Consider the following 25,163-nt stretch of genomic DNA (forward strand, 5'->3'; position numbering starts at 1 on the left):
TCCATGTGTAAATTTGGAGGAACAATCTCACTTTTGTGGAAGTTGATCCTTATGCCATAAATTTGTTAAACCTATACCATGATACCTTTTAGATTCTTCAAGTGATCCTTATCAACACCCAAAAAATAAATGGTATCATCTACGTATATTTTAGGGAATAGCATCATCATCTCTAAAACCAAACATAAGACCTTAAACTAACTTAGCTCTAGCTACCTAGCTTCATTGATTTTTGAAAGCATACCATATTATATGTTCACCGTGTAATCTACTCATGTGGAGTTCAACAACATTAGATCTCCCATATTATTATTTTTTGTGATTCACTACGAAAAACAAACTTTTACAAAAGTTGGCGAAGATAACCTGGATTTTTTTTTTCTATTTTAAAGGACAAGATCCTCGCAAAACCAAATTTTGGGCCATTTCCAGCAATGAAGCACACTTCCCTGATCCTGACAAAACGGGCCCAGTTCGAAGTGGGTATGGCCCACTGACACACGCGGCCCAACAAGACTCAACGGCCATCATCCGTCGCCAACCTGCGGCACGAAAGCGATAAGGAGACACTGAAACTGACCAGCTGCTTGCTGCCCAGTGCCCACTCGCCGGAGAACCATGGCCACGGCGGCGGCGTGTGTGCGGGTGGCTTCTCCGTTCACGGGCGCACCTCTCCGGCATCCCTCCCACGTCATCTCAGCGAGGCGGGGACCCAGGAGGGCCGGGCTAGCCGTCACGGCGACGGCCGCGACCGGCGGTGGGTCGCCGCGCACTGTGCTCGTCACCGGCGCCGGCGGCCGAACAGGTAGGTTTCCTCAAGTTCCGTTTATTTGGCATTTGTCATCCGTAGGCAAAGCTCTAGTTCCATTGTTGCTGATTCATCTCTACGTTTGCAAAAATCCAATTTTCCCCATTTGCGGTAATTCAGGCCAAATTGTGTACAAGAAGTTGAAGGAGAGGGCAGGCGAGTTCGTGGGACGAGGCCTAGTCACGACGGAAGAGAGCAAGGGAAAAATCGGAGGCGGTGACGACGTGTTCGTCGGGGACATAAGAGACCCCGAGAGCATTGCTCCTGCGATTGAGGGCATCGACGCGCTCATCATCCTCACCAGCGCGGTCCCGAAGATGAAGCCAGGGTTTGATCCGAGCAAAGGGGAGCGCCCTGAGTTTTACTTTGAAGAAGGGAGCTATCCTGAGCAGGTGGCTGAAATTATTTGATATAATGCTTACATTACAGTAGCTGTGTCGATTCCTGATTTTGTTTGGAATTAACGCTCTGTGTTGTTTGTCTCTGTTTCAAGGTGGATTGGATTGGACAAAAGAATCAAATAGATGCTGGTAAATGCTACTCCTTGTCTTGCATATATGTCTTTTATTAAAGCTTCATACGCAACCTGTGTTTTTATGCTAATCTGTTGAAGTACTGATCATTTCAAAATGACTGTTCGATGAAGCTTTTTTTCTTTTTTTTTCTCAGCTTCTTTTTCTTGCATGTTTACGCAGCTAAGAGCATCGGTGCAAAACACATAGTTTTGGTGGGATCCATGGGAGGAACAGACACCAATCACCCACTAAACAAGTTAGGAAATGCGAATATACTGGTACATAGCATAGCATGTTTAGCTTTTTTCCATTTTGTTCTATTCTATGTTTGTCTGTCCATGTGCATGTGTTGTGTGCATGAGAACATCATCTGCGTGCCTGCATCGTTTGGCAACTTCCTAGTAATTTTCTTCTAAATTTCCAGGTGTGGAAGCGCAAGGCAGAACAGTACCTAGCGGACTCTGGTCTTCCATATACAATTATAAGGTTGTAATACAAGGAGAGTTGCTAAAGCTGTAACTGTGAATGCTTATGTTGGTAATATACTGTTTATTTTTCTTTTCCTTGCAGAGCTGGTGGTTTACAAGATAAAGATGGTGGCTTGCGAGAGTTGATTGTTGGGAAGGATGATGAGATCCTGAAAACAGAAACAAGAACTATTGCCAGGGCTGATGTCGCAGAAGTTTGCATACAGGTAGCTTCATACAGTGGAAGACACATAGCTGTAGATCCATGCTTTTTCTCGAGCTCTTGTGATAAGTGCTAACTCTGGCGTTTGATTGATCTGTGACTTTCCTGTGCAGGCCTTGCTATTCGAAGAGGCAAAATTTAAGGCATTTGATCTGGCATCAAAACCAGAAGGTGAAGGGACGCCAACTACAGACTTTAGGGCAATTTTTGCACAAGTTGATAGTCACTTCTAAAAGATAAGATTGTCATTGCCAAGAAAGTGAGGGCATTCTTTTATAAAGCGCTATGAAATGTGTATTGAGGAAGGTTAGTTTCCTGTTTATTAAGTTCATAAAATATTACCGTTGTCCCATGTAGGATCCTTTTTTTAGTCTCTCGCTCTCTCTTTAGCTATTTTTGGCTTCATTTCCAGTCTAGACAGTGGATTCTCCACATAATGCTAATGATCTTCCGTATCAAATAAGTTTGCTAAGTTATCCATAATGTTGAAAAGATAAGTCAGTACACATGCTTTATTTTTCTTGAAGACACAATAGAGTTGCTTATCTTTGTGTTAAGATTCCAAGTATTTGGTCTTCTAGAGCTTGGACAGCAGCTCTCTGATTGAATGCCCTCCTCAGAACGCAACCAAGGCAGGCATTAGCTCTATGAAGGAGTGACCATGGAGCCAATAATCAGTCCAAAAGGACCAAAACAGAGTGTTATGACCATTATCCACTTGAGGTGTGAAGCAAACAATGCTGAAGTGTTGACATGAATGGGTAACTGCAGTCCTGCCCAAGGTTGATCAGGTTGCATTTTTTGGAGTCACAACCAGCACATCCATAGACCCTATAGAAGATTTACAAGATTACGTGTACCCAACCCTCCGAGCTCGCTTGGCATACATACTTTTTCCCAGGCAACAAGATGGACACCTCCATTGATCTCCCTTTCCAAAGAAAAGCTCGACAAATCTTGTCAATAGCCGGAGTAGTCACTTAGGGACACCAGTTGCAATCAGAGGGTAGATAGGGAAGATGTGGGGAGAACCTGAATCAATAAACGAGGGTGCCCATACTTGCTATATCTATTCATTCTGATATTAGCCATCACCTCTTTCCCAAAATTCATTTATGCCTTGTTTAATGTGGCAGTACAGTTGTTCAAATGAGAGTCTAGACTAGACGATATGTAAAAGCCAAAATTTCAGTGTGTCTTTATCCAAGATTGTCTCTAATATCCACAAACATGAGAAGTAATTTGCGAAACTTAAGCATTCTTCTGAAAATTGCCTAAAGGTCCTCACACCATCATTACAAATTTAGCTGGCTTTCTCACAAAGATCTACTTGGATCTTACTGATTAGTGTACGATTCTTTTGGTTTCCATGAGGATACCGCATGCATTATCCTCCCCTTCCATCCTTGTAGCAGCCATCTGCTATCTTCGTCAATGACAAAGCCTTCATGATAATGCTTGTTTTTTTCGTCTATTGATCTCTTCAGGATTGCTTTATCAACAGGAAGTTGCTTGAACCCAGCCTTGAGACATCTCACTTGCCATTGTTTGTAAGTCTCTGGCCTCTCGATCCTTTCTGCACCCTCACACGCTACAACATTAAGTGCTTCTGGCCCAAACAGATCCCTCTCTAGCTGTATCCTATCTTCATGACTCCGGAGAGCAGTTGCATCGAGCATGTCAAACAGCGCAGAATAATGGAACAAAACCTCTCTGAATCGTGGCAGGAAGAATGGGGAGCTGTAGAGCCCATTTAGAACGCCAAGAATGAGAACCTCTGGGTTGATCCTCTTCATGGTACGCAGTACCCTATCCCTTGCACTATCTATGTCTTCTGTCTCATCGCCAAGATATTTTGTTCGGTACATGCAGTTGACTATAAGCACCTCATCATTGTCAATATTGAGATTCTCGATGCAGATATCTTCCCATTGTGAGGCGATACCTTGGTACTCAAAAGGTACATTGAACATTTCTGCATACTCAGCCAACCGTTTTCCTGTCGCCTCAATTATTGCACGGGGGCGAAAACCTGGCTGAGGTGCATCTATGCCTGTGATACGAAGCTTAGGGGGCCCACCTTCTCGCTTCGCAAAGCGCTGGATTAGTGATGGCCACTGAAAGCCTAGTGTGATGCCAAAATCAATGATATGCACCTTTGGTCGTCCGTTTGATAGGTCTACAATTGTTTGGTTGGAGAAGTAGTATGCTACCTTAGAGAAAGGGCACACTGCAATGAAAAGGCGGTAGGCCTTTAACATGTCTGTGGCCCTTGTTCGTTTCTCCATCAGTTTCTGATACACATGACTCCCTGTTCCGGCCAAGCGTGCATCAAGACCATTTGCAAGGTAAAGTGCCAGCCTCTGAGAGCCATCTCCATATGGTGAAGCGTGACACCTTATCTTCTCCAGTAGGTCACTGGCAAATGGAAGGTTGTTTACTACGATTGCTTGTGCACACTGCATGAGATGAGCCCTGAGGTCAATCCCCTCCTCTTTCTTAACTCGCAACTTCACTTGCCCTTGACCATATCCTTTTCTCCAAACATTCTGCGAACTGTTGTTTGCTTGTTTTTCCTTGATTTCTCTAAGATGAGCAGCATCACAATTAAACTGCCAATCACAGAGCAGAACACTGTCAAACATTTCATCCCGGGTTGTTTCACTAGCCGAGATGGCCAAATGCTTACTGTTCCTTGCTTCCAAAAACTCCAAGTCCACATGGCTTCGTATTTTGCTTACATGCTTGCCCTTTTGTCCAATTGTTGCTTCTATCATTTGATTGGAATCAGAAAGCCCATTACTGTCCAGATCAACCAATTTCACAATACTGGGAACTAACTTATTTGCTTCCTCAGCACCTCTCTCAAATTGCAAAGACAAACGGTCACATTCAGAAGTCCAATCATGAGTTACCAGGTGCGTACCTTGTGGTCCTAAAACGTCATTGACAAAACAACCACTGCGTGCCTGTTTACTATAATTGTCTTGGGGACAATCTACTTCGGTATCTCCACTGATCATTGTCTCCTTAGGTGAGGATGGATATGTCTGTCCAAGAATATCATAAAATGGCTTCTCTATGGCCTGAAGTGCATCAAATTGTTGGTATATGCTGTCCTTCTCATCAGTGCCCTCATCCATTAACAGTTGGTTTATGTAGTCGAGAGTCATATTTGAGTTTATCTCACAATACTCAGGACTTTCCATTGTGTTAGCACTCCACTAGACCTAGCTTTCCTTGAAAAGTTACGATCTACAAAGATAGACCCCACCTTTCACTTTTGTTTCTTGGCCATGCCTAGAGGAATTTGCCTTCCAAAATATAATTGCCAAAATGTACCTTCACAACTGAGATGTCCTGTTTAGTAGCTGCAGCGAAAAAAGGATAAAAGTGGTCAGCATGCTGCTAGTTCTTCTGTCAACAGAACAGTGAAAGTCCTGCTCACTCATTAGATAGCTTGAAACTTTGTGCCTCACTGTTCGACTTAAATTTATGTCCCTACCTCTTCTAATTCACGGTGCCACATAAGTTCTTATTTACAATGCCACATAAGTTCCTCCTAAGTTGGATGATTTGTTTTATTTGTGCCCCTTAGGAAGTTGATTAAAAAAATATGCATTTGGTTATCAACCATTGAATTCCTTTTGAGCAACAATCCCAGAAGTAATCCCAAAGTTCACCGGCAGCTACATATTGTTTGCAAACCATATAACCAACAGAAGCACAACTTTATCTATTGCATGAAACGTAGAATAATTCTTCTAAAAATTGTAGCGATCTTGTTTTATCCGCATAATGTTGTGTATATATGTAGTGCTTACTTGGATTGCAAAGTCATACATTGGTAATTATAATCTTGGAACTCTGGAAGAGCATCTCCTGTTGAGAAAAATGTTGATGCATCAAAATTTAGGAGATGGCATTCGAAGTTGCATAGGAATAAAAGTTCAAACAGACTTTACTTGAAAAAGATGCAATTATAAACAACGCTTCTGCTTAGTTGATTGATGTGAATAGCAGAAACTTACCTGATGAAGCAGGTTAGCTTTCTTCAATCTCTCTTAGCCCTAGTGGATGGTGAAGAAGGTTAAAACCCATGAAATGAACTTGCTTTACAGACATTGGAGAGTATTGGTTGTTGTCTGGTGCTTAAAAAGAGACTGGAATTTCTTGCTGTGCTGATTATGAGCTTTTCTTGTTGATTAAGAAAATTATTTAGTGCTGGACTTTATCTCTTGTTGTCTTTTTCTCAACATTTTTCTGTATGGATGGGTTACCTTCCTTGTAAGCATCTTCTTGGCTTTCTGATTTGTTAACAATATGATTGTGGCATGAAGCTAACAGAGTTTTCCATATGTCTTGTGGGTACATTTCATCTGTCACAAACTATGCAACATTGTCTTTTTTTTACCATTCTAGCTGAATAACAATGCTGCCTAGTTTGTGACAGATGAAATGTACCCACAAGACATATGGAAAACTCTGTTAGCTTCATGCCACAATCATATTTTCTTTGTAGAAAGCTGTCACAGAAATATTTTCTTTGTAGCTTGGGTAAAAATCAGAATAAATCTGTATATGTGTGTATCACATTTGTGTGATGAACTTGAACTGTATGACTGCAGCTATAGATTTTTTTTCATGAAATTCCAGCTATTGATGTCATGCATCTTTTATCTCTTGTGTTCTCCCCTGGTACTTCTATATTCTCATGTTCATTTTTACATATTATAAATTATGCAATTCATTTGTGTCTATGGCGTTGAGTTGTCAAGACTTTGTTGGCTTGTCCCGTGAGAAATTCTCCTGGTCCTACATAAATCATGAAGAATTACATCTGGTGGGCCATGATCTATTTTTCTTCTGCTTTACAGTTACATGTTTTTATTCTTGAACTACACAGGAGAGCTGCGTGTCATTCATTAAGAATAATAATAAAAAGATACATAAGGAGTAAGTGCTAAACTTCTGATTTTCCATAACTGGGCTAACCCTAGAGGGTTAGGAATATAGTGTCATACACATGGGCCTCATGGGCCTCATACTCTAACACCCCCCCGCAGTCTGAACTACCGTCGCAGCGGAGTTTACAGACTGGACACGAAAGAAAAGAAGTACAACACACGAGCCCCCCACAGACACAACTAGCCACCGGTGATGTTGAGGCTGGTGCGGAACTCGGCGAAGGTCGAGGACGGGAGACCCTTGGTGAAGATGTCGGCGAACTGGGAGGTGGTCGGGACGTGGAGGACCCGAACATCGCCGACAGCGACCCGGTCCCGGACGAAGTGTAGGTCGATCTCCACGTGCTTGGTCCTCTGGTGCTGGACCGGGTTGGTGGAGAGGTACACCGCACTGACGTTGTCGCAGTAGACCAGCGTGCTCCTGGAGAGGGGGCTGTGAAGCTCGGCGAGGAGCTGCCGGAGCCAGGAAGCCTCAGCCATGCCGTTAGCAACAGCGCGGCACTCCGCCTCGGCACTGGAGCGGGAGACAACCGGCTGACGCTTGGACGACCAGGACACGAGGTTGCCGCCTAAGAAGACGGCGTAGCCGGAGGTAGAGCGCCGAGTGTCCGGGCACCCGGCCCAGTCAGCGTCAGTGTAGACGACCAGCTCGGTGGAGGGAGACCGGTGAAGAAGCAACCCGTAGTCGACGGTGCCGCGGAGGTAGCGGAGAAGGCGCTTGAGAGCAGTCAGGTGGGGCTCTCGAGGATCATGCATGTGGAGACAAACCTGCTGCACGGCGTATGTGATGTCCGGCCTGGTGAAAGTGAGGTACTGAAGTGCACCAGCAAGACTCCGGTACGCAGTGGGATCTGCCACTGGACTACCCTCGGCCTCTGACAACTTGCCCTGAGTGTCAACCGGAGTGGGGCAGGGCTTGCAGCCAGTCATCCCTGCTCGCTCCAGGATATCAAGAGTGTACTGTCGCTGATGTAGAAGAAGCCCAGTGGGACGAGACTCAACAGTGACGCCAAGAAAGTGATGGAGGACACCCAGATCCTTCAGAGGGAACTCCAGCTAAAGAGCGCTGATGATGCGGCGCAGTAGTGAAGGACTGGAAGCTGTGAGTACAATGTCATCAACATAGAGCAGCAGGTACGCAGTCTCGGCTCCATGGTGGTAGATAAATAGGGACGTATCTGACTTGGCCTCCACAAACCCCAGTGTCACCAAGAAAGCAGCAATCCGAGAGTGCCATGCCCGAGGGGCCTGCTTGAGACCGTAGAGAGACTTGTTGAGCCGGCAGACCATGTTCGATCGAGAGGAGTCAACAAATCCCGCTGGCTGACTGCAGTAGACTGTCTCAGTAAGATGCCCGTGCAGAAAAGCATTCTTCACATCGAGCTGATGCACCGGCCAAGAGCGAGCAAGGGCCAAAGAGAGCACTGTGCGGACAGTCGCCGGCTTCACCACAGGACTGAAGGTCTCATCGTAGTCGACCCCAGGGCGCTGAGTGAAACCCCGGAGAACCCAACGAGCCTTGTATCGCTCAAGGGTGCCATCAGCCCGCCGCTTGTGAGTCCAGATCCACTTGCCGGTGACAACATTGGCGCCGGACGGACGCGGCACCAGATCCCAAGTCTGGTTGGCGAGGAGCGCCGCGTACTCCTCTTCCATCGCGCGGCGCCAGTGAGGGTCCAACAGGGCGGCGCGGACGGAAGAGGGTACAGGAGAGACCTGCGTGTCGCCGGGCATCGCCGCAAGAGCCCGGGACCGCAGGGTACCAGCCGCGTGCCGCGTCACCATCGGGTGGACATGACGCGGGTCGCGGTGAAGAATCGGCGGGTGGTACACCGGCGACACAGCACGTGCAGTCGGTGCCCACGGTGGCGGAGTAGGCGTGGCCGGCGGAGAGGAGACCACCGGTGGTGGCGACTGAGGCAGAGCGTAGAGGCCACCCCCGGTGGCGGAGGAGGCGGGACCGGCCGCGCCCGGCGCTGGTAGACGCGCACCGGCTGCGCGAAGCGCGCCGGGGGTCCAACAGGCACCGGCTGGGTGCAGGGTGCCGGAGGAACAGACACCGGCGTCCCCGGGCCCGCGTCAGGTGTAGTTGCAGGAACCACCTGGAGGGGCGTGGCCAACGGACCCGTGCAAGGCACAGAGCCCCGAGCCACACCGGTGGGCGACGAGCCGGGGCACAATGCCGGCGAAGACCTCGGTGGAGCAGATCCTGCAGGAAACAGTAAAGGTGGCTGGGCCACCGGGTCAGCGGGACACGACGAGAAGAAGTCGAGGTCAGGGGCGGAAGCCGGTGTGGTGGTGGTGGAGAAAGGGAAGACAAACTCATCAAACACCACATGGCGAGAGATGAGGACGCGACGAGAGGTAAGATCATAGCACCGGTACCCCTTGTGGTCCGGAGAGTACCCGAGGAAGACACAGAGAGTCGAACGGGGTGCCAGCTTGTGGGGAGCAGTGGCCGTGGTGTTAGGGTAGCACGCACACCCGAAAACACGAAGGTGGTCATACCGAGGAGGGGTGCCGAACAGAGCATGATGAGGGGTAGGAGCGGGACAGGCAGTGGAAGGAAGGCGGTTAAGGAGATAGGTGGAGGTGTGCAGGCTCTCAGCCCAGAAGCGAGCGGGTAGGGACGCCTGGAGTAGAAGGGTGCGGATGGTGTCGTTGGTGGTGCGAATCATGCGCTCAGCCTTGCCGTTCTGGGAGGAGGTATACGGACAGGACATGCGCAACTGGACACCGTGTGAGAGAAAGAAGGCACGGGAGGTGGAGTTATCGAATTCCCGGCCATTGTCACACTGGACGGCCTTGATGGTGAGGCTGAACTGAGTAGACACCCAGGCGAAAAAGTGGAGAAGAGTGGGGAAAGCATCAGACTTGGCACGTAGGGGAAAAGTCCAAGAATAATGAGAAAAATCATTGACCACCACTAAATAGTATTTGTAGCCAGAAATGCTGAGGACAGGAGAAGTCCAAAGGTCGCAGTGAACAAGATCGAACACCCGAGAGGCATGAGAAGAAGAGGACTGAAAAGGAAGACGGACATGACGGCCCAGCTGGCACGCATGACACAAGGGCTCATCATGAGTCCGAGGGCACCGAATGTCAGAACTACGACTCAGTTGTGTCAAAGCATCACGACCAGGATGGCCGAGACGACGGTGCCAGGTAGTGGAGGAAGGTGTCGTGGTAAAGGCAGCTGACAAACTAGGAGGCGAGGTAGAGGACGCAGAGGTCGGAAACTGAAGGGTATAAAGGGGACCCGTGCTGTCGCAACGGAGAAGAGGTCGCCGGGATGCCAAATCTCTCACAGTAAGACCAGAAGAATCAAACTCAACCGAGCAGGAATTGTCAGCTGTAAACCGACGAATAGAAAGAAGGTTGTGAACCATAGAAGGGGCAACAAGGACGTCGGGAAGGCGAAAGGAGCCATGAGCGCCGGCGGCACCCACAGAGGTGACAAGAAGACACGAGCCATTGGCAACCATGATGGACGAAGGATGAGAGGAAGGAGGGTGAACGGAGGAGAGGATACTCGGGTCGGGAGTGGTGTGGTAAGTGGCTCCCGAGTCGGCGACCCAGTATGGCCCGACAGGAGGAGTCGGAGTCATGGCGCTGAAACAGTTGGCCAAGGCCGTCGGGCCCCAACCGACAGGCCTGGGCAATACGGCGGGAGGTGGGGCCCCAGGAGATGCGGAAAGAGACCCTGGAGGAGCACAAGCGAGCATGGCCGTCGCCGGGCGAGGAGTTGCACCGCCGGGAGCCTGGAGAGGCAACATGGCCCGCGACCACGGGTTGTGGAAAGATGCCCAGGCCGCCGGGTCCCCACCAACAGGTCGGGCCCCCGGAGGAGCACCTGTGAGCACCGCCGCAGGTGGGTGAGGCTCACTGTTTCCACGTCGACGGCGATGGCTGCCACTTCGCCCCCCCCCCCCACCCTCGCTCGGCTCGGAGGGAGGAGGGCCAAGAGGAGACGACGGCAGCGGAGGAGTAGTCCAGGCAGCGATGCGGGCGGCGGCAGCAGCACCAGGGAGGGGAGCACTGAGCCCCGGGCACACGTCAGGCGGCCCCCCCAACCCTCGCTCAGCCCGGGCGGCGTCGAGGGCGGTGGCGAGGGCATTGGCAGCAGCGCCAGGGAGGGGCGCGCCTGGAGGCCGCGCTAGGCCCGCGCTCGCGCCAGGACTGGCTGCGCCGGGGGCCGCACCTGCGCGCAGCGAGGGAGGAGGGAGAACGGCAGCCGCGGCCAGGAGGAGGGAGGCGGCGGCGGCGCTGGGTGGAGCAGCCCCCTGCGGACGGGCGGGTGCGCCCCCTGGCGGGCGAGCACCTGCTCCTGGCTCGGGCGCGTACAGGCCTGGTGTAGCAGCCGCCGGTGGACGGGCGGGCGCGTCCCTGGGCGCGACCCCCAGCGGACGGCCGCCAGGCGCGTGCGCGCCCCCCTGCGGAGGGGCAGAGGCGGGCGGACGGCGGGCGGCTGCCGGCAGGGCACCTGGCGGGCGCGCGGCTCCGGGCGCGTACAGGTCCGCCGCCGGCGGACGGCCGCCAGGTGCAGGCGCGCCGCCCTGCGGAGGGGCAGAGGCGGGCGAAGCAAGGGGTGGGAAGCTATAGGAGGCGGGGAATGGAGGAGGTGCAGCCATGGCAGAGGCGCACGCCGGCCAGCCGGCGGCTGGCAGCAGGCGGCGGCGGCTGGGGAAGGAGAGGGAGGGGAGAGAGAACCTAGCTCGATACATGCTAAACTTCTGATTTTCCATAACTGGGCTAACCCTAGAGGGTTAGGAATATAGTGTCATACACATGGGCCTCATGGGCCTCATACTCTAACAGTAAGTAATCCCCTCCAGGCACCCCCATCGGGTTTAGTTAGTTCAGCACTCTAGAAAATAAACTAGTAAAACACGGCCAGCAGCCTAAAACAACTAAGGACCAAGGGATCCAGGACCTACGACCTAGCAAGGAACTCATGTAATGCCGAGGCTCCCACCATACACCATAAACTACTCATTGGCCACAGATTGATGCAGCACCTCTATGCTAGGCCTAGCACCTTCAAAAACACAAGCATTTCGGTATTTCCATAATTCCCAAGCAACTAGGATGATCAGACTATTGAGGCCTTTGCACGAACCCCTTGGAATGCCTTTGTTGGTGCTACACCACCGACCAGAGAAGTGAGTATTATATCCTTGAAGAGCAAAAGTCAGCAAGCTCAGCTTTTATAAGCTTTTCGGCTATGTGAAGGTTTACAGCTATAACTGCACAAGTAAAACTACAATAGCTTCAGAACTAACCACTACTCGCGAGCAGAACAGCTAGGCCTTAGGCACTGACCGGGCACCGCCAAAAACAAGTTACTAGGGTTTCATATATAATCATCTAACTTGGTAGTTCCCAACTGCAGTGCAACACTGCTTTTGTCATTTTTAATTTAGCTCCATCCGTTGCTCTTTGTAAAGGAGGATGATAAAATTAACCGCATTCCTAACATGTTACATGCATAGGAACCTTGTGTTGATCAATACCACCTCCATCTTCTGACCAGAGATGGCATTTGCTCTGAACATTGATGCCGTCAATTTTGGGAGGTAGACACTGCAATAATTACCTTTTTCAGAAAATTCTGCATTCAGAAATGTTATTGCTGCCAATTTCATATCCAATAGGACCTAACAGGCTGAGAGCTCACTAACTAAAAAAATGCCAAATTAACTCAGCATCTTTCTGGAAGTCTGTTAAGAACATAAACAAAATGGCAATAAAAGAAATTATTTTGTAGCTACACTTCTCTAAATATGTTTTCATTATATGCACAAATTTTAAAAATGGAGTGTCAATAGTGCAATGCCCAGGTCATCTCCTTTTGAGATAATCTCCTACATTCACCAGAGAAAATAATTAACTTGTAGTCATCTGTAATCCAGATTTATTATGTGCAATTGCATAACTATATACAGTAGGCTGAAATTGCGTTAAGCACCTACAAGCATGCATATGAAGAACCGTTTGAAGCTTCTTTCTGATCAGGTTATGATTTATTAGGCTTCCATTTGGATATCTCACAAATTACTATCCTTTTCCATCCTTGTAGCTGCCAGCGGCTGCCTTCATCAGCAACAAAAGCCCATGATAAACCCCTTTCTTTGTATCTGCCTATCTGGTACTAAATTCAAGATGACTGGATTGACATAAAGCTGCTCGCTTTGAGAAATTTTACTTGCTACTACTTAAGCAAAAGCCAATGTCTTATACAATCGTTTCAATATCAGTTCAGCCAACAAACTAAGCAATTCGAGGTACTTTGAACCTTTCTGCTGAAGATTGCGTAACCAGCTTGGAGGTTTCAAATTAACTAAAGTTTATCACATCATTATTACAAGTGTCATTGACTTCCAAACAAAATATTGTCTTTGATCCTAGTACTTGTTAATCTATGAATCTTTACGTTTCCATGAAGAAAGTGCATGCATTATCCTTCCTTTCCATCCCTGCAGCAACCAGCCACTATCTTCGTCAATGACAAAGTCTTCATGATAAAGCTCCTTTCTGTCTAGTGAACTCTTTAGAATGGTCTGATTAACAGGAAGTTGCTTGAACCCAGCCTTGAGGATTCTTACTTGCCATTGTTTGTAACTCTCTGGCCTCTCGATCCTCTCTGCACCTTCACATGCTACAACATTAAACACATCTGCCCCAAGGAGATCCCTCTCTATCAGGATCCTTGCCTCGTGATTCTGTGCAACAGTTGAATTTAGCATGTCAAACTGTGATGAGTAATAGAACAAAGCCTCTCTGAATCGTGGTAGGAAGAACGGGGAGCTGTACAACCCATTCATGACACCAATTATGAGAACATTTGGATTCATCCTCTTCATGATACGCAGTACCCTATCCCTTGCACTATCTATGTCTTCTGTCTCATCGCCAAGGTTTTTCATTTTGTGCAAGCAGTTGACTATGAGCACCTCGTCCTTGTCAATGTTGAGATCTGGAATGTATATGTCTTCCCATCGTGAGGCAACACCTTGGTACTGAAAAGGTACATTGAACATTCTTGCATACTCAGCCAACCGCTTTCCTGTCTCCTCAATTGTTTTGCAGGGGCGAAAACCTGTCTCAGGTACATTGATACCTGTGATGCGAAGTTGAGGGGGTCCACCTTCTCGCTTTGCAAGCCGCTGGATTAGCGATGGCCATTGAAAGCCAAACAAGATGCCAAAATCAATTATATGCACCCTTGGTCGACCCCCCAGTACATCAACGATTGTTTTATTGCCAAAGTAGTATGCTACCCTGACGAAAGGGCTTGCTGCAATGAAAAGGCTGTAGGCCTTCAGCATGTCTAAGCAGCTTGTTTGCTTCACCACTAACTTCTGATACATTTGACTCCCAGTCCCAGCCACACGTGCCTCAAGAGCATCTGCAAAATAAATTGCCAGCCTCTGAAAACCATCTCCATATGGCGAAGAATGATGCCTGATCTTTTTCAGTAGCTCACTGGCAAATGGATGGTTGTTAGATGATATCGCCTGTGCACACTGGATTAGAAGAGCCCTGAGATCAACCTCTTCCTTTTCTTGCTTCTTACCTTGTGACTTCTCTTTTCCTTGGGCGGATCCTGTGTTTCGAACATACTGCAGAGATATGTTTGCTTCTTTTGCCTTCATTTCTCTAAGGTGAGCAACATCGCAATGATACTGTTCATCACAGAGCAGAACTCTGTCAAATATTTCATCCCGGATTATTTCACTTGTTGAGATTGCTGAATGCTTACTGTTTCTCCTCTCCACCAACTCCAAGTCCACATGAGGGTGGCTCCTTATTTTGTTTGTATGCTTGCTATGTTGTCCAATTGTTGCCTCAATTGTTTGTTTGGAACTGGAAAGGCCATTGCTCTCTGGATCAACTACCAATTTCTCGATACTTGGAACAAGCTTCCTTGCTTCCTCAGCAGTTCTGTTGAATTGCAAAACCACATTGCAAAGTTCAGAACCGCCATCTATGTCTATCAAGCGCACAGCCTTGCACCCAAGAATATCACTGACAGAGCTACCACTGCATTCCAGGTCATGATAATTGTTGTTAATATCATCAGGGAAATTTGATTGACTGCCACTATTGATCACAGTCTGTTTAGGTGAGGATGGATATGCCTTTCCAAGAATATCGTAGAAGGGCTTCTCCATGGCCTGGAGTGCATCATGATGTTTGTATGTGCTAATATTCTCATCAGCGCTTTCTTCCATCAATAGTTGGTTTACATAGTTGAGAGTTATGTTTGAGTTTATCTCACAGTACTCAGGGTTGTCCATTGCTCCAAAGTTTCACTGGCTAGCTTTTCATGAAACACTTTATGATATACATAAGATAGATCCAATCTTCAATAAGTGTTTCTTGACCACTCAATGGGGGGATTTCCTTTCAAATGTTATTACTGCAAAATGTGCCTTGGAGTTGAAAACCAACAACTTCCATTGTTGTCTACAGTAGAAAAGAGTAAATGTATGAGAATGCTGCTATTTCTTCTGTATAGAACAGAACTGAACTGAAAGCTCCAAAAACAATTTATTTAACATGGAATTGCTCTTGAGGAACAATCCCAAAACAAGGAATGAAAGTTCCTCTAATTTTGTAATCCCTAAGCTGATAGGAAGGTGTCAATAGTTTTTGAGACCAACTGTGCTGGAAGCATTAAACAAAAGTACAAAACGATACCTTCAAAAGATGATTTCACTTTTCTTATAGCAATCATAATCTGTGGCTATTATTGAGGTTTGTATTTACTCCTTGCTTGCCTTGTAAAGTCAGTCATGCCTTACTTCTTGAAGAGCACCTGCTATTGAGGAACATATCTGTGTATCAAGTACATGAGAGTTGGAAAGCCGAAGTTGCATATAGAAACATAAAAAGCCACAGAGACTACTAAAAAATGCAACTGCAATGAAACACCTAGACAGTTGTTGAGAACAGCTAGTGAACTCACATGAGCAAGCACCTGATTATTTCTCTTAAGTCTCTGAGCCCAAGGAGATGGTAGAGGGAGGAGGTCGATGATTAAGCGCTCTCCTTCAGGCGTAGAGATAATGGTCATTGTCTGGTAACTTATAGAAGGGTCTGGAATCTCTTGTTGTGTTTATGCTCAACCTTTCTTCTCGATGTGATCGGGCAAATTATTTTCTGCTATTCTTGGACTTTCTTCTTGTTCTCTTTTTTCAGCGTCTTCCTTTTATAGGATGGGTTTTTGTAACCTTCTTTATGATTTATTTCTCATTTATGGAAAGTACGATAGTGACATGAAGGTAACAGCTTGTGTTCCAAATGGCTTCCTGGCAAATGTTTCCTGTCAGAAACTATGCAACATTGTTATTCATTCAGACTGGTGTATTTGGTTCCAGAATTTCTCGCTCAGGTACCTCCACAGTGTGACTGTGATCATAGAGATATACGCTATAAAGTATTTTAAGAGTACTTTTAAGAGGATACTAATGGTTCTTTGCTAGAACATTGCCGCAGCATCAACTCGATCTTCACGCTGATCACTTGGTACATTTGGAAGGATAGGAACGCTCTTCATTTTCAACCATGAAGAAACTACAGGAACACAGGTTGTTCATCTGGCTGCCCTTGGCTGGAGTAGCACTGTTAGTTTGGTTGCCTGGCCTAGCGTGTGCTCGATCTTTGGTTGCTTCCATAATTCTTTTTACGCGCATGACGCATGCATGTGCGTGTGCCTTTGACCCCTTTGTAAACTGAACTCTATTTTTTACGTCTTAGATACGAGCTCTCTTGCGCATTCTTGAAAAAAAATGGTTCTTTGCTGTGGTTTCAAGACTTATTTCTCTATGAATCTGAAGTACGTGTTTATACAAAAGAAAAATAGGCACTTAGAACTTTTATAAAAAGAACAATCTGTTTACGGAGCATATATTCAAAGAATGATAAAACAAAGTATTACAGCCATTTTGTTTCCTCATGGGCCAGTTAAAAACCCGAAGAAAAAGAAATATTTGGAGTATCAAGCCAGAATCCCTCCTTCCATGACAATCTCCTATCTCACCTGACAAAAGTAATTTATAGTCTACAGTGTTCTGGACTCATCGTCTTCAGGATTGCATAACAAGGCACAGATGGTGCATACCACCAACTATCTGAATCTTACTGATCAGCACATAATTCATTAACCTTCCATTTGGACAGTGCATACAGTACTCTGCCTTTCCACCCTTGTAGCAGCCAGCCGTTGTCTTCATCAGCAACAAAGTGCTCATGGTAGATTTCTTTCTTCATCAATAACATTGACTTCATGACGGCAGGGTCGAGAGGAAGCTGCTCGAACCCAGCCTTGAGGCACCTTCCTTGCCACTGCTGGTAAGTTTCTGGCCTCTCAATCCTGTCAGCACCCTCACATGCTACGATGTTTAAGATCTCCCGCCCAAGCATTCCACCCTCTAACAGCTTTCTTTCTTCATTATCCCGTGGAGCATTTGTATCAAGCATATCAAATATCGAGGAGTAATGGAACAGAAGCTCTTTGAAACGTGTCATGAAGAAGGGGGAACTGTATAATCCATTCAGAATGCCGAAAATTAACACCTTTGGGTTCATCCTCCTCATGATTTTCAGTACCCTATCCCTCGCGCTATCGATGGCTACTGTCTCATCGCCGAGGTTCTTCATCTGGTACATGCAGTTGATTATAAGCACTTCATCCTCCTCAATGTTGAGATCTTCGATCTGAATATCTTCATATCGTGAGTAAATGCCCTGATACTGAAAGGGTACCTTGTACATGTTTGCATAGTCCGCCATCAGCTTCCCTGCCCGCTCAATGTTCTCCAAGGGGGTGAAACCAGGCCGAGGCACTTCTATACCTGTGATCCGAAGCCTTGGAGGCACTCCTTGCTCACCGAAAAGCTGAATCAGCGACGGCCATTGAAACCCATAGCACACACCAATTTCGACGACGTGCACCTTGGATTGCCCCACTGAAGCTTGCAAGATAGTTTGGTTAGCGAAGGTGTATGATGCCCTGAGGAAAGGGCAAACTGTAAGATAGAAGTTGTAGACCCTCAACACATCTTCATCGCTTATTCGCTTTGCCAGCACCTTGTGGAACAACTGACTCCCCGTCCCAGCCAGGCGTGCCTCAAGGCCATTCACGAAGTAAAATGCCAGTCTCTGGCAACAGTCTCCATCTCTCGAGGAGTGCTGCCTTATCTTCTTGATGAGCTCACCAGCCAAGAGACGGTCGTCAGCTGCAACAGCTTGTGCACAGTGGTTGAGGAGGGTCCTGAGGTCGACCACCTCTTTCTTGAGCTGCCTAGTACCCCGCAACTTCTGTCGAGCAGGTGTTTTGCTTTGACCCTTTGGTGAAGTTTCACTTGCTTCCTTTGCAGCCATGTCTCTCAGCCTTGCTGTTTCAATGAAACAGTCCAGACCATAGCATAGCAGGACCCTGTCGAACTTTTCGTTTCGGCTTATTTCGCAAGTGATGGTATAGTTTTTACTTCTCCCTTCCCTGGTATCCGAATCTTGGATATATGGACTGTTCCTGTAGTCGGTAATCTGAAAGATTGCATATTTGCTCTTCCTGGCTACTATCTTTGCCTTAGTAGTGGTCAGTCTGCAGATCGAAAGCTTGTCTTTTTCCAAACAGATCACCATCTTATCAAACCTGTTCCCATCCTCGGCTTCTCTTCTAATTTCCAAGGCAGAGAAACCAAATCTTGAGGTCCTCCCAGTGCTTGCCAGTGGCTGCTGATATGGCAGGAAAAGACTCCTGCCATAGCTATTTGGAATCAATGGGGCTGGCAAGGGCTGCAACATTCTGTGACTGGATTCCTCGAAAAACATGCTGTGACTGGAAATGTCAGTAGTGAAACTGCTTCTGCGAGGCCTTTTGTGATAACTGTTGCTACCCTCACCTGGTCCTTCTCCTGCTTCGCCGCTGTGATGGAGCGGTGACCAGTCGAGTGAAGGCGGGTTTACCTGCTCCAGAATATCAAAAAAGGCCTTCTCAGCAGCCTGAAGGGCGGCCTCCCCTTCATGCAAGCCGACCCTCTCATCAACGTCCTCCATCAGGATCTGGCTTATGTGGTGAAGAGCATTGTTTGATCTAATCCTTTGGTAGTCTGGACTAACCCCTGCAGCAATCTGAAGGTGGTTCTGTCCGAGGTTGCTACTGACATTGTACATTCGAGGGATGGTAACTACAGCGGAGAATTGCATGTTTGATTCATTGGTTGATTGGGAGAAGAACTGGGGATCACATAGTCTGTGGTCAGACAGTGTGAGTTGTTGCTGAGAAGAAGAAGAGCCATCTTGCTGTTGTCCAGGCGTTGTAAGGGTGTACAGATCATCAAAGGGACACTCAATCAGCATCGAATATTAACCACACTGGGAGGATTAGCCCTTTAATAGAACAAAAATGTTCAGCTTGTCTCTGAGAGGAAAACTAGTTTGTATTAGAATGAATTTCTGCAAAGATAACAAAAATTAGGTCTATCTTACTCGTATGCTGGATTAATCCGTTATAATTCATGCACCTAATTCAAAGTTTTGTTAATAAATGTTTTTATGTAATAGGTGATTTACATCAGCTAGATTCTACTGTCACTAGCAAAGCATGTTTTTAGGTAGGTGGGTGTGTGGGGGGTGCTTAGTGTCACATTAGTGGTAATCATTAACAAATGGATACGATCGACCCACGCACACTGTGATGGGTTCATGATGTTAGAAAAGAAAACAACTGTTAGCTTAGCCTATTCAGAGTCTTACTGTTGGCATCAGTGGCACACATGAAAGACTGATTTACAACATTTCTTGCAGCAAAATGGATGCTCCTAATTCTTCTTATCTCTTGTCTGAGCTGCAGGATGCATGCATAATGCCTAATCTAGCTTGGACATTGAAACTGTACTTCACATACCTTTATTAGTAGCAATGTCACCTATGTCCAAGTCCTCAGGAGGTGGCAGGAAGAAGAGGGCATGTCTTTCTCTCCAGGCAATCCAAGCAGCTTTATATAGAGATCAAAAAAAAAATATATTGACCATTCAAGACTTGAGGTGCCCTGTGATGTTGTTACACTGAACAGTGAGACTGGCATCAACGTAAGCCAACGTAACGCAACTTGCCCTTTTGTTAATTATTTCTCTAATTTCTTCTCAAGCAACACCGCCCATGGGGTTGTCGACATCCAGGATGCAGACAGAGAATGGTCCAGACTGTCTTCTCATCCTCTCTATAATTTAGCCGTTCAGCTCTGCACTTTGGAAGATCAATAACAGACCAAAATTGGGAGCAAAGAACGAGGCCACTTGATCAGTTCAGCTGGTTAGGGTTCCGTGTTCATGAAGGAGTTTGACAATATCAACGATCTGCCCAACTAACTTGCAAGAAGGTTAATGTGAACAGTATGATGGATTTATATCCTAATAATGCTTTAAAAAACTTTTTGACCATATAGATGAAGTCATAATTATTCACCTGAATGAGAATGATACCATACACATGATGTTTTTGTTCACCCATATGGCAAACTTAGGTTCAACTTGATGTGGAACTACAAGAAATATATCAGATAATGCATGGCCCAATGCTTCAGAATGATGTCATCCTACTTTCCTGTTTGTATTTCAAGGACAGCAGAGATGCATATACTTTTTGGAAAAAGTCTACTTCATACCCCCAACTATAGGGGATGGACTACTTAACCCAACTTTGAAACCGGACGTTTTATCCTATGAACTTTTCAAAATCGTTCAAATAACTCCTTAGGTGGTTTTCGATGGTGATTTTGCTACAGTAACCATGGTATTGCTAAAGTGATAGCGGTTTTGTCTTTTCTTTTTTTTTGTTTATTTCGGCTGAACCTTTAAAAAATCATAATAAATCATAAAAAAAAATCATAAAATCTAAAATCCAAATTTGTTGGACTCTACATGAGTAGATCTACACACTGAATATATAATATGGCATACTTTAGTACAAAGTTTTTATTATAGATTTTATAGAAAATAACACATTAAAATCATCATATTATTTTCTGTAAAATCTACAAGAAAAACATTTTACTAAAGTACTTCCTCCACGAAAGAATCAATTCCTAGAATCTGTGTCAGTCAAACTTTTTTAAGTTTGACTAACTTTATAGAAAAGAGTAACAACATGTATGACATAAAATGTGCATCATATGAAAATATATTCTATAATGAATCTAATGATACTAATTTGATACCATAATTTTTTGCGTTTTTTCCTAGAAATTTGATCAAAGTTTAAAAAAATTGACTTAGGATAATTTTAGAAATTGATTCTTTCGTGGACGGAGGGAGTATATCATATTATTATATATTCACTATGTAGATCTACTCTCGTGAAGTCCAACAAAATTAGATTTTTTATTTTATGATTTTTCTAGATTATTTATGTTTTTTTAAAAAAATCAGCCGAAATAAATAAAAAAGAAAAGGATAAAACCGCTATCACGGTAGCAAAACCACGGTTACTCTAGCGAAACCACTGTTGAAAACTGCGTAAGAGGGTTATTTAAATGGTTTTGGAAAGTTCAAAGGGTAAAACATCCGATTTTGAAGTTGACAGGGTTAAATAGTTCACTCTCTTGGGGGTGAAGTATACTTTTTTGTGCGTCTCCAAGTTTCAATATTTTGCCCACAGGTGTCCCATCTGTAGCGAACTACAAGGGCAGTCAGCAGCAGATATATATTTGATAAAGTAGATGCAGTCGCACCATATTGCGTAACAGCAGGCATAAGCAAACCAAGAAATGAACCATCTTTCTTCTCTATGATGAAAACTAGAGTAATAAACTAATAATGGACTGGCAGACAGTCGACGACACTACGTACAAGATGCAGGCACAGCTAATGGTGCCAAATGGAGTGATAGAAACAAATGAATCCAGGTTGGTACGAGACTGAACCAGTCAAAAATCATATTTTTTTTTCAATCGTTTTTCTTGTAAAGAATGAAGATATATAGTCCATTTACTAAAGTTAATAAGAGTAAAATAAAGTCTAGAAATGGCACCAGTGAAACAAATGCAAGTGTATAGTCCTAAAAACTTCATCCATTCCAAAATTATAAGGCATTTCATCTTTTCTAAATACAATGTTTTCACTGTGTATTAGAAGTAGTGTATATCTAAGTGCGTATCACAATAATGTATGTATAAAAGTCAAAATGCCATATAATTTGAAATGGAGGAAATATATTAATTAAATTTGCAAATCAACAATCTTTCATGCTGCAAGGTTGTTCAAACCTGGTGCTCTACTCTGGCAGGGTCATTGCAGAAGCATGTTCATTTGGTGCTGACGTATCTGGCAGCCAGGCATACCTGCATCTCCATCATCTGTTGCAAACTTTTCCATGGAAGATTTTTTTAGCAGCTCTTAACCATATTTCTGACAGTTACCATGCACCAGGATATTCTAGAACAGAGCTCTGGCATTGGGTTTATGGAATGATGCTTCTGGCCAAAATTGGAACCTATGCAAAGGCAAAATGCCGTCGCATCGATAACTCCAATGGAAAAGGCACAATGACACATACAGGACGATATGATTCATCTGATAAAATAAAGCTGCCTTACAGTTTGGTTTTGCTCAATATCGCCTGTAACAAAACCCAGAACATTCATGCGCTAAAAGTTTTTTTTATGAAACAGGAGGGTTTTAACACCCATACTGGAATTTTATTGAATTTAACGGAATACAGATTACAGAGACATGAAATCACGAAACAAAGAAAATTTAAAAAATTATACATAATTCTGTAGCCATAAATCAATCTGTGGGTGTAATTTTGTTTTTGCTCGTAGGATAACTAGAGCAAATTCCTTCTTGAACACTGATCTGCACCTTCGCACTGTATGGGAAATGTTGCTGAAGATCAAGCCATTCATCATCCAAATAGACTAACACATGGTGATAATTATTTCCATAAAGAAAGGGATCTGCAGCTGAATTTTGAAGCTATCTATAATGGATGGAGGATCCAAGGTATTGGGCATGTCAGATTAAGAGTGTCCCAGCAGGCTAAAGAGAAGGGACAATGAAAAAGAAGATGACTAACTTCTTGATACAAAGATACAAACTCTCTTGCGCATTTTTGGAAAAAAAAGTAATGGTTCTTTGATGTGGTTTCTAGACTTATTTCTATATGAAATCTAACATATGTGTTTATACAAGAGAAAAATAGGAACTTAGAACTTATATATAAATGTTTATAGAACATATAAAGAATGAAAAACAACGCACTTCTGGCAAGCGCCCTAGAACTCTAGAAGGTCTACACAGCTAGGGGCTGGACCATCCTAGCATAGTAGCTTACAAGTTCAAATTTTCGAGATTACAAAAAATGGTAGAAAATCGAGATAAGGGTAGCGACAAAACCTACAAAGTGGGTTTGCACCTCCGCTGCTGCCTGCGTGACCAAATTCCGACGTCTGGGAAGAGCGCTCCTACTACTTCGACATTAGAAGCGTTTGGCCAAGCCTCGTAGGTGTTCCTTTTCGACATGGAAGCATTCGGCCCAGCCTCGTCGTAGGTGTTCCTTTTTGACATGTTTGGTGTGGAGAGATCTGTGGCCAAACCCAAACCCAACAATCCGTATATATAGAACACATAAAGAATGACAGAAACAAAGTATTGCAGCCATTTTCTTTCGTCATAGGCCAGTTAAAAACTGAAGGAAATATAAATATATATGTGGAGTAACAAGCCAGAATCCCTCCTTCCATGACAATCTCCTATATCACCTGACAAAAGTAGTTTACAGTCTATAGGGTTCTGGACTCATCGTGTTCTCACTAACTATCTGAATCTTACTGTTACTGATCAGCACATGATTCATTAATCTTCCATTTGGACAATGCATACAGTACTCTGCCTTTCCACCCTTGTAGTAGCCAGCCGCTGTCTTCATCAGCAACAAAGTCCTCATGGTAAAATTCTTTCTTCATCAATAACATTGACTTCATGATGGCAGGATCGAGAGGAAGCTGCTCGAACCCAACCTTGAGGCACCTTGCTTGCCACTGCTGGTAAGTTTCTGGCCTCTCAATCCTGTCAGCACTCTCACATGCTATGACGTTTAAGATCTCCCGCCCAAGTATCCCACCCTCTAACAGCTTTCTCGCTTCATTACCCCGTGAAGCATTCACGTCAAGCATGTCAAACAGTGAGGAGTAATGGAACAGAAGCTCTTTGAAACGTGTTACGAAGAAGGGGGAACTGTATGATCCATTCAGAATGCCGAAAATAAACACCTTTGGGTTCATCCTCCTCATGATCTTCAGTACCCTATCCCTTGCGCTATCCATGGCTACTGTCTCATCGCCGAGGTTCTTCATTCGGTACAAGCAGTTGATTATAAGCACTTCATCCTCCTCAATGTTGAGATCTTCGATCTGAATATCTTCATATCGTGAGTAAATGCCCTGATACTGAAAGGGCACCTTGTACATGTTTGCATAGTCAGCCAACAGCTTCCCTGTCCGCTCAATGTTCTCCAAGGGGCTGAAACCTGGCCGAGGCACTTCTATACCTGTAATCCGAAGCCTTGGAGGCACTCCTTGGTCACCGAAAAGCTGAATCAGTGATGGCCATTGAAAACCAGTGTAGACACCAAAATCGATGATGTGCACCCTAGAGTGGCCTGCTGACGTTTCAATAATAGTTTGGTTAGCGAAGGTGTATGATGCCCTGTGGAAAGGGCAAACTGCAAGATAAAAGTTGTAGACCTTCAACATGTCATCTTCGCTTATCCGCTTTGCCAGCATCTTGGGGAACAACTGGCTCCCTGTCCCAGCCAGGCGTGCCTCAAGGCCATTCACGAAGTAAAATGCCAGTCTCTGGCAACACTCTCCATCTCTTGAGGAGTGTTGTCTTATCTTCTTGATGAGCTCACTGGCCAACAGACGGTCATCAGCTGCCACAGCCTGTGCACAGTGGATGAGGAGGCTCCTGAGATCGACCACCTCTTTCTTGAGCTGCCTAGTACCCCGAGACTTCTGTTGAGCAGTTGATTTGCTTTCACCCTTTGGTGAATTCTTGCTTGCTTCCTTTGCAGCCATGTCTCTCAACCTTGCTGTTTCATTGAAACAGTCCGGACCATAGCATAAAAGAACACTGTCGAGCTTATCATTGTGGTTTATTTCGCAAGTGATGG

General features: G+C 45.5%; 7 protein-coding genes across 9 annotated transcripts; 1 reads left to right on the forward strand and 6 right to left on the reverse strand.

Moving 5' to 3' along the window:
• Positions 538–13,258, forward strand: LOC8068663 (uncharacterized protein At5g02240). Of its 3 annotated transcripts, XR_002447618.1 has the most exons (9): positions 538–805; positions 929–1,200; positions 1,302–1,338; positions 1,504–1,601; positions 1,748–1,809; positions 1,894–2,017; positions 2,127–2,319; positions 12,473–12,556; positions 13,060–13,258. XR_002447618.1 is itself a non-coding variant. In XM_002439088.2 (7 exons), exons 1-7 carry the CDS (start codon positions 619–621, stop codon positions 2,244–2,246), a joined length of 900 nt encoding a protein of 299 aa, XP_002439133.1. In that variant the 5' UTR covers positions 538–618; the 3' UTR covers positions 2,247–2,539. The 3 variants fall into 3 exon arrangements, 1 of the variants encoding a protein (XP_002439133.1); XR_002447619.1 differs by lacking the exon at positions 12,473–12,556; XM_002439088.2 differs by lacking the exons at positions 12,473–12,556; positions 13,060–13,258 and having other exon boundaries at positions 2,127–2,539.
• Positions 3,115–5,575, reverse strand: LOC110430288 (scarecrow-like protein 9). The gene has a single exon (XM_021447703.1). It carries the CDS (start codon positions 5,220–5,222, stop codon positions 3,351–3,353), a length of 1,872 nt encoding a protein of 623 aa, XP_021303378.1. The 5' UTR covers positions 5,223–5,575; the 3' UTR covers positions 3,115–3,350.
• LOC110430234 (uncharacterized mitochondrial protein AtMg00810-like) lies at positions 7,161–7,910 on the reverse strand. The gene has a single exon (XM_021447511.1). The coding sequence runs from the start codon at positions 7,908–7,910 to the stop codon at positions 7,161–7,163; it is 750 nt and encodes a 249-aa protein (XP_021303186.1).
• On the reverse strand, positions 8,759–11,725 carry LOC8068664 (basic proline-rich protein). Its single transcript, XM_002440404.2, has 2 exons — positions 10,289–11,725; positions 8,759–9,802 (listed from the first exon to the last, which is right to left on the reverse strand). Exons 1-2 carry the CDS (start codon positions 11,723–11,725, stop codon positions 8,759–8,761), a joined length of 2,481 nt encoding a protein of 826 aa, XP_002440449.2.
• On the reverse strand, positions 13,293–15,766 carry LOC8067317 (scarecrow-like protein 9). Its single transcript, XM_002440405.2, has one exon. It carries the CDS (start codon positions 15,278–15,280, stop codon positions 13,400–13,402), a length of 1,881 nt encoding a protein of 626 aa, XP_002440450.2. The 5' UTR covers positions 15,281–15,766; the 3' UTR covers positions 13,293–13,399.
• Positions 15,773–19,163, reverse strand: LOC8067318 (scarecrow-like protein 9). Its single transcript, XM_021447515.1, has one exon. It carries the CDS (start codon positions 19,161–19,163, stop codon positions 17,124–17,126), a length of 2,040 nt encoding a protein of 679 aa, XP_021303190.1. The 3' UTR covers positions 15,773–17,123.
• LOC8067319 (scarecrow-like protein 9) lies at positions 23,653–25,163 on the reverse strand. Its single transcript, XM_002440407.2, has one exon. The coding sequence runs from the start codon at positions 25,066–25,068 to the stop codon at positions 23,824–23,826; it is 1,245 nt and encodes a 414-aa protein (XP_002440452.2). The 5' UTR covers positions 25,069–25,163; the 3' UTR covers positions 23,653–23,823.

Source organism: Sorghum bicolor, chromosome 9, assembly GCF_000003195.3.
Source record: "Sorghum bicolor cultivar BTx623 chromosome 9, Sorghum_bicolor_NCBIv3, whole genome shotgun sequence".
NCBI lineage: Eukaryota > Viridiplantae > Streptophyta > Magnoliopsida > Poales > Poaceae > Sorghum > Sorghum bicolor.

Bases quoted from the DNA above. Each gene is read 5' to 3' on its own strand.
- LOC8068663 (XM_002439088.2), top strand. From the start codon at position 619: ATGGCCACGGCGGCGGCGTGTGTGCGGGTGGCTTCTCCGTTCACGGGC. The intron at 1,201-1,301 runs GTGGCTGAAATT...CTCTGTTTCAAG, and splicing joins AAGGGAGCTATCCTGAGCAG to GTGGATTGGATTGGACAAAA. The intron at 1,602-1,747 runs GTACATAGCATA...CTAAATTTCCAG, and splicing joins TAGGAAATGCGAATATACTG to GTGTGGAAGCGCAAGGCAGA.
- LOC110430288 (XM_021447703.1), bottom strand. From the start codon at position 5,222: ATGGAAAGTCCTGAGTATTGTGAGATAAACTCAAATATGACTCTCGAC.
- LOC110430234 (XM_021447511.1), bottom strand. From the start codon at position 7,910: ATGACTGGCTGCAAGCCCTGCCCCACTCCGGTTGACACTCAGGGCAAG.
- LOC8068664 (XM_002440404.2), bottom strand. From the start codon at position 11,725: ATGGAAAATCAGAAGTTTAGCATGTATCGAGCTAGGTTCTCTCTCCCC. The intron at 9,803-10,288 runs GTGAGAGATTTG...GTGTCTACTCAG, and splicing joins TTGATTCTTCTGGTCTTACT to TTCAGCCTCACCATCAAGGC.
- LOC8067317 (XM_002440405.2), bottom strand. From the start codon at position 15,280: ATGGACAACCCTGAGTACTGTGAGATAAACTCAAACATAACTCTCAAC.
- LOC8067318 (XM_021447515.1), bottom strand. From the start codon at position 19,163: ATGTACAATGTCAGTAGCAACCTCGGACAGAACCACCTTCAGATTGCT.
- LOC8067319 (XM_002440407.2), bottom strand. From the start codon at position 25,068: ATGGCTGCAAAGGAAGCAAGCAAGAATTCACCAAAGGGTGAAAGCAAA.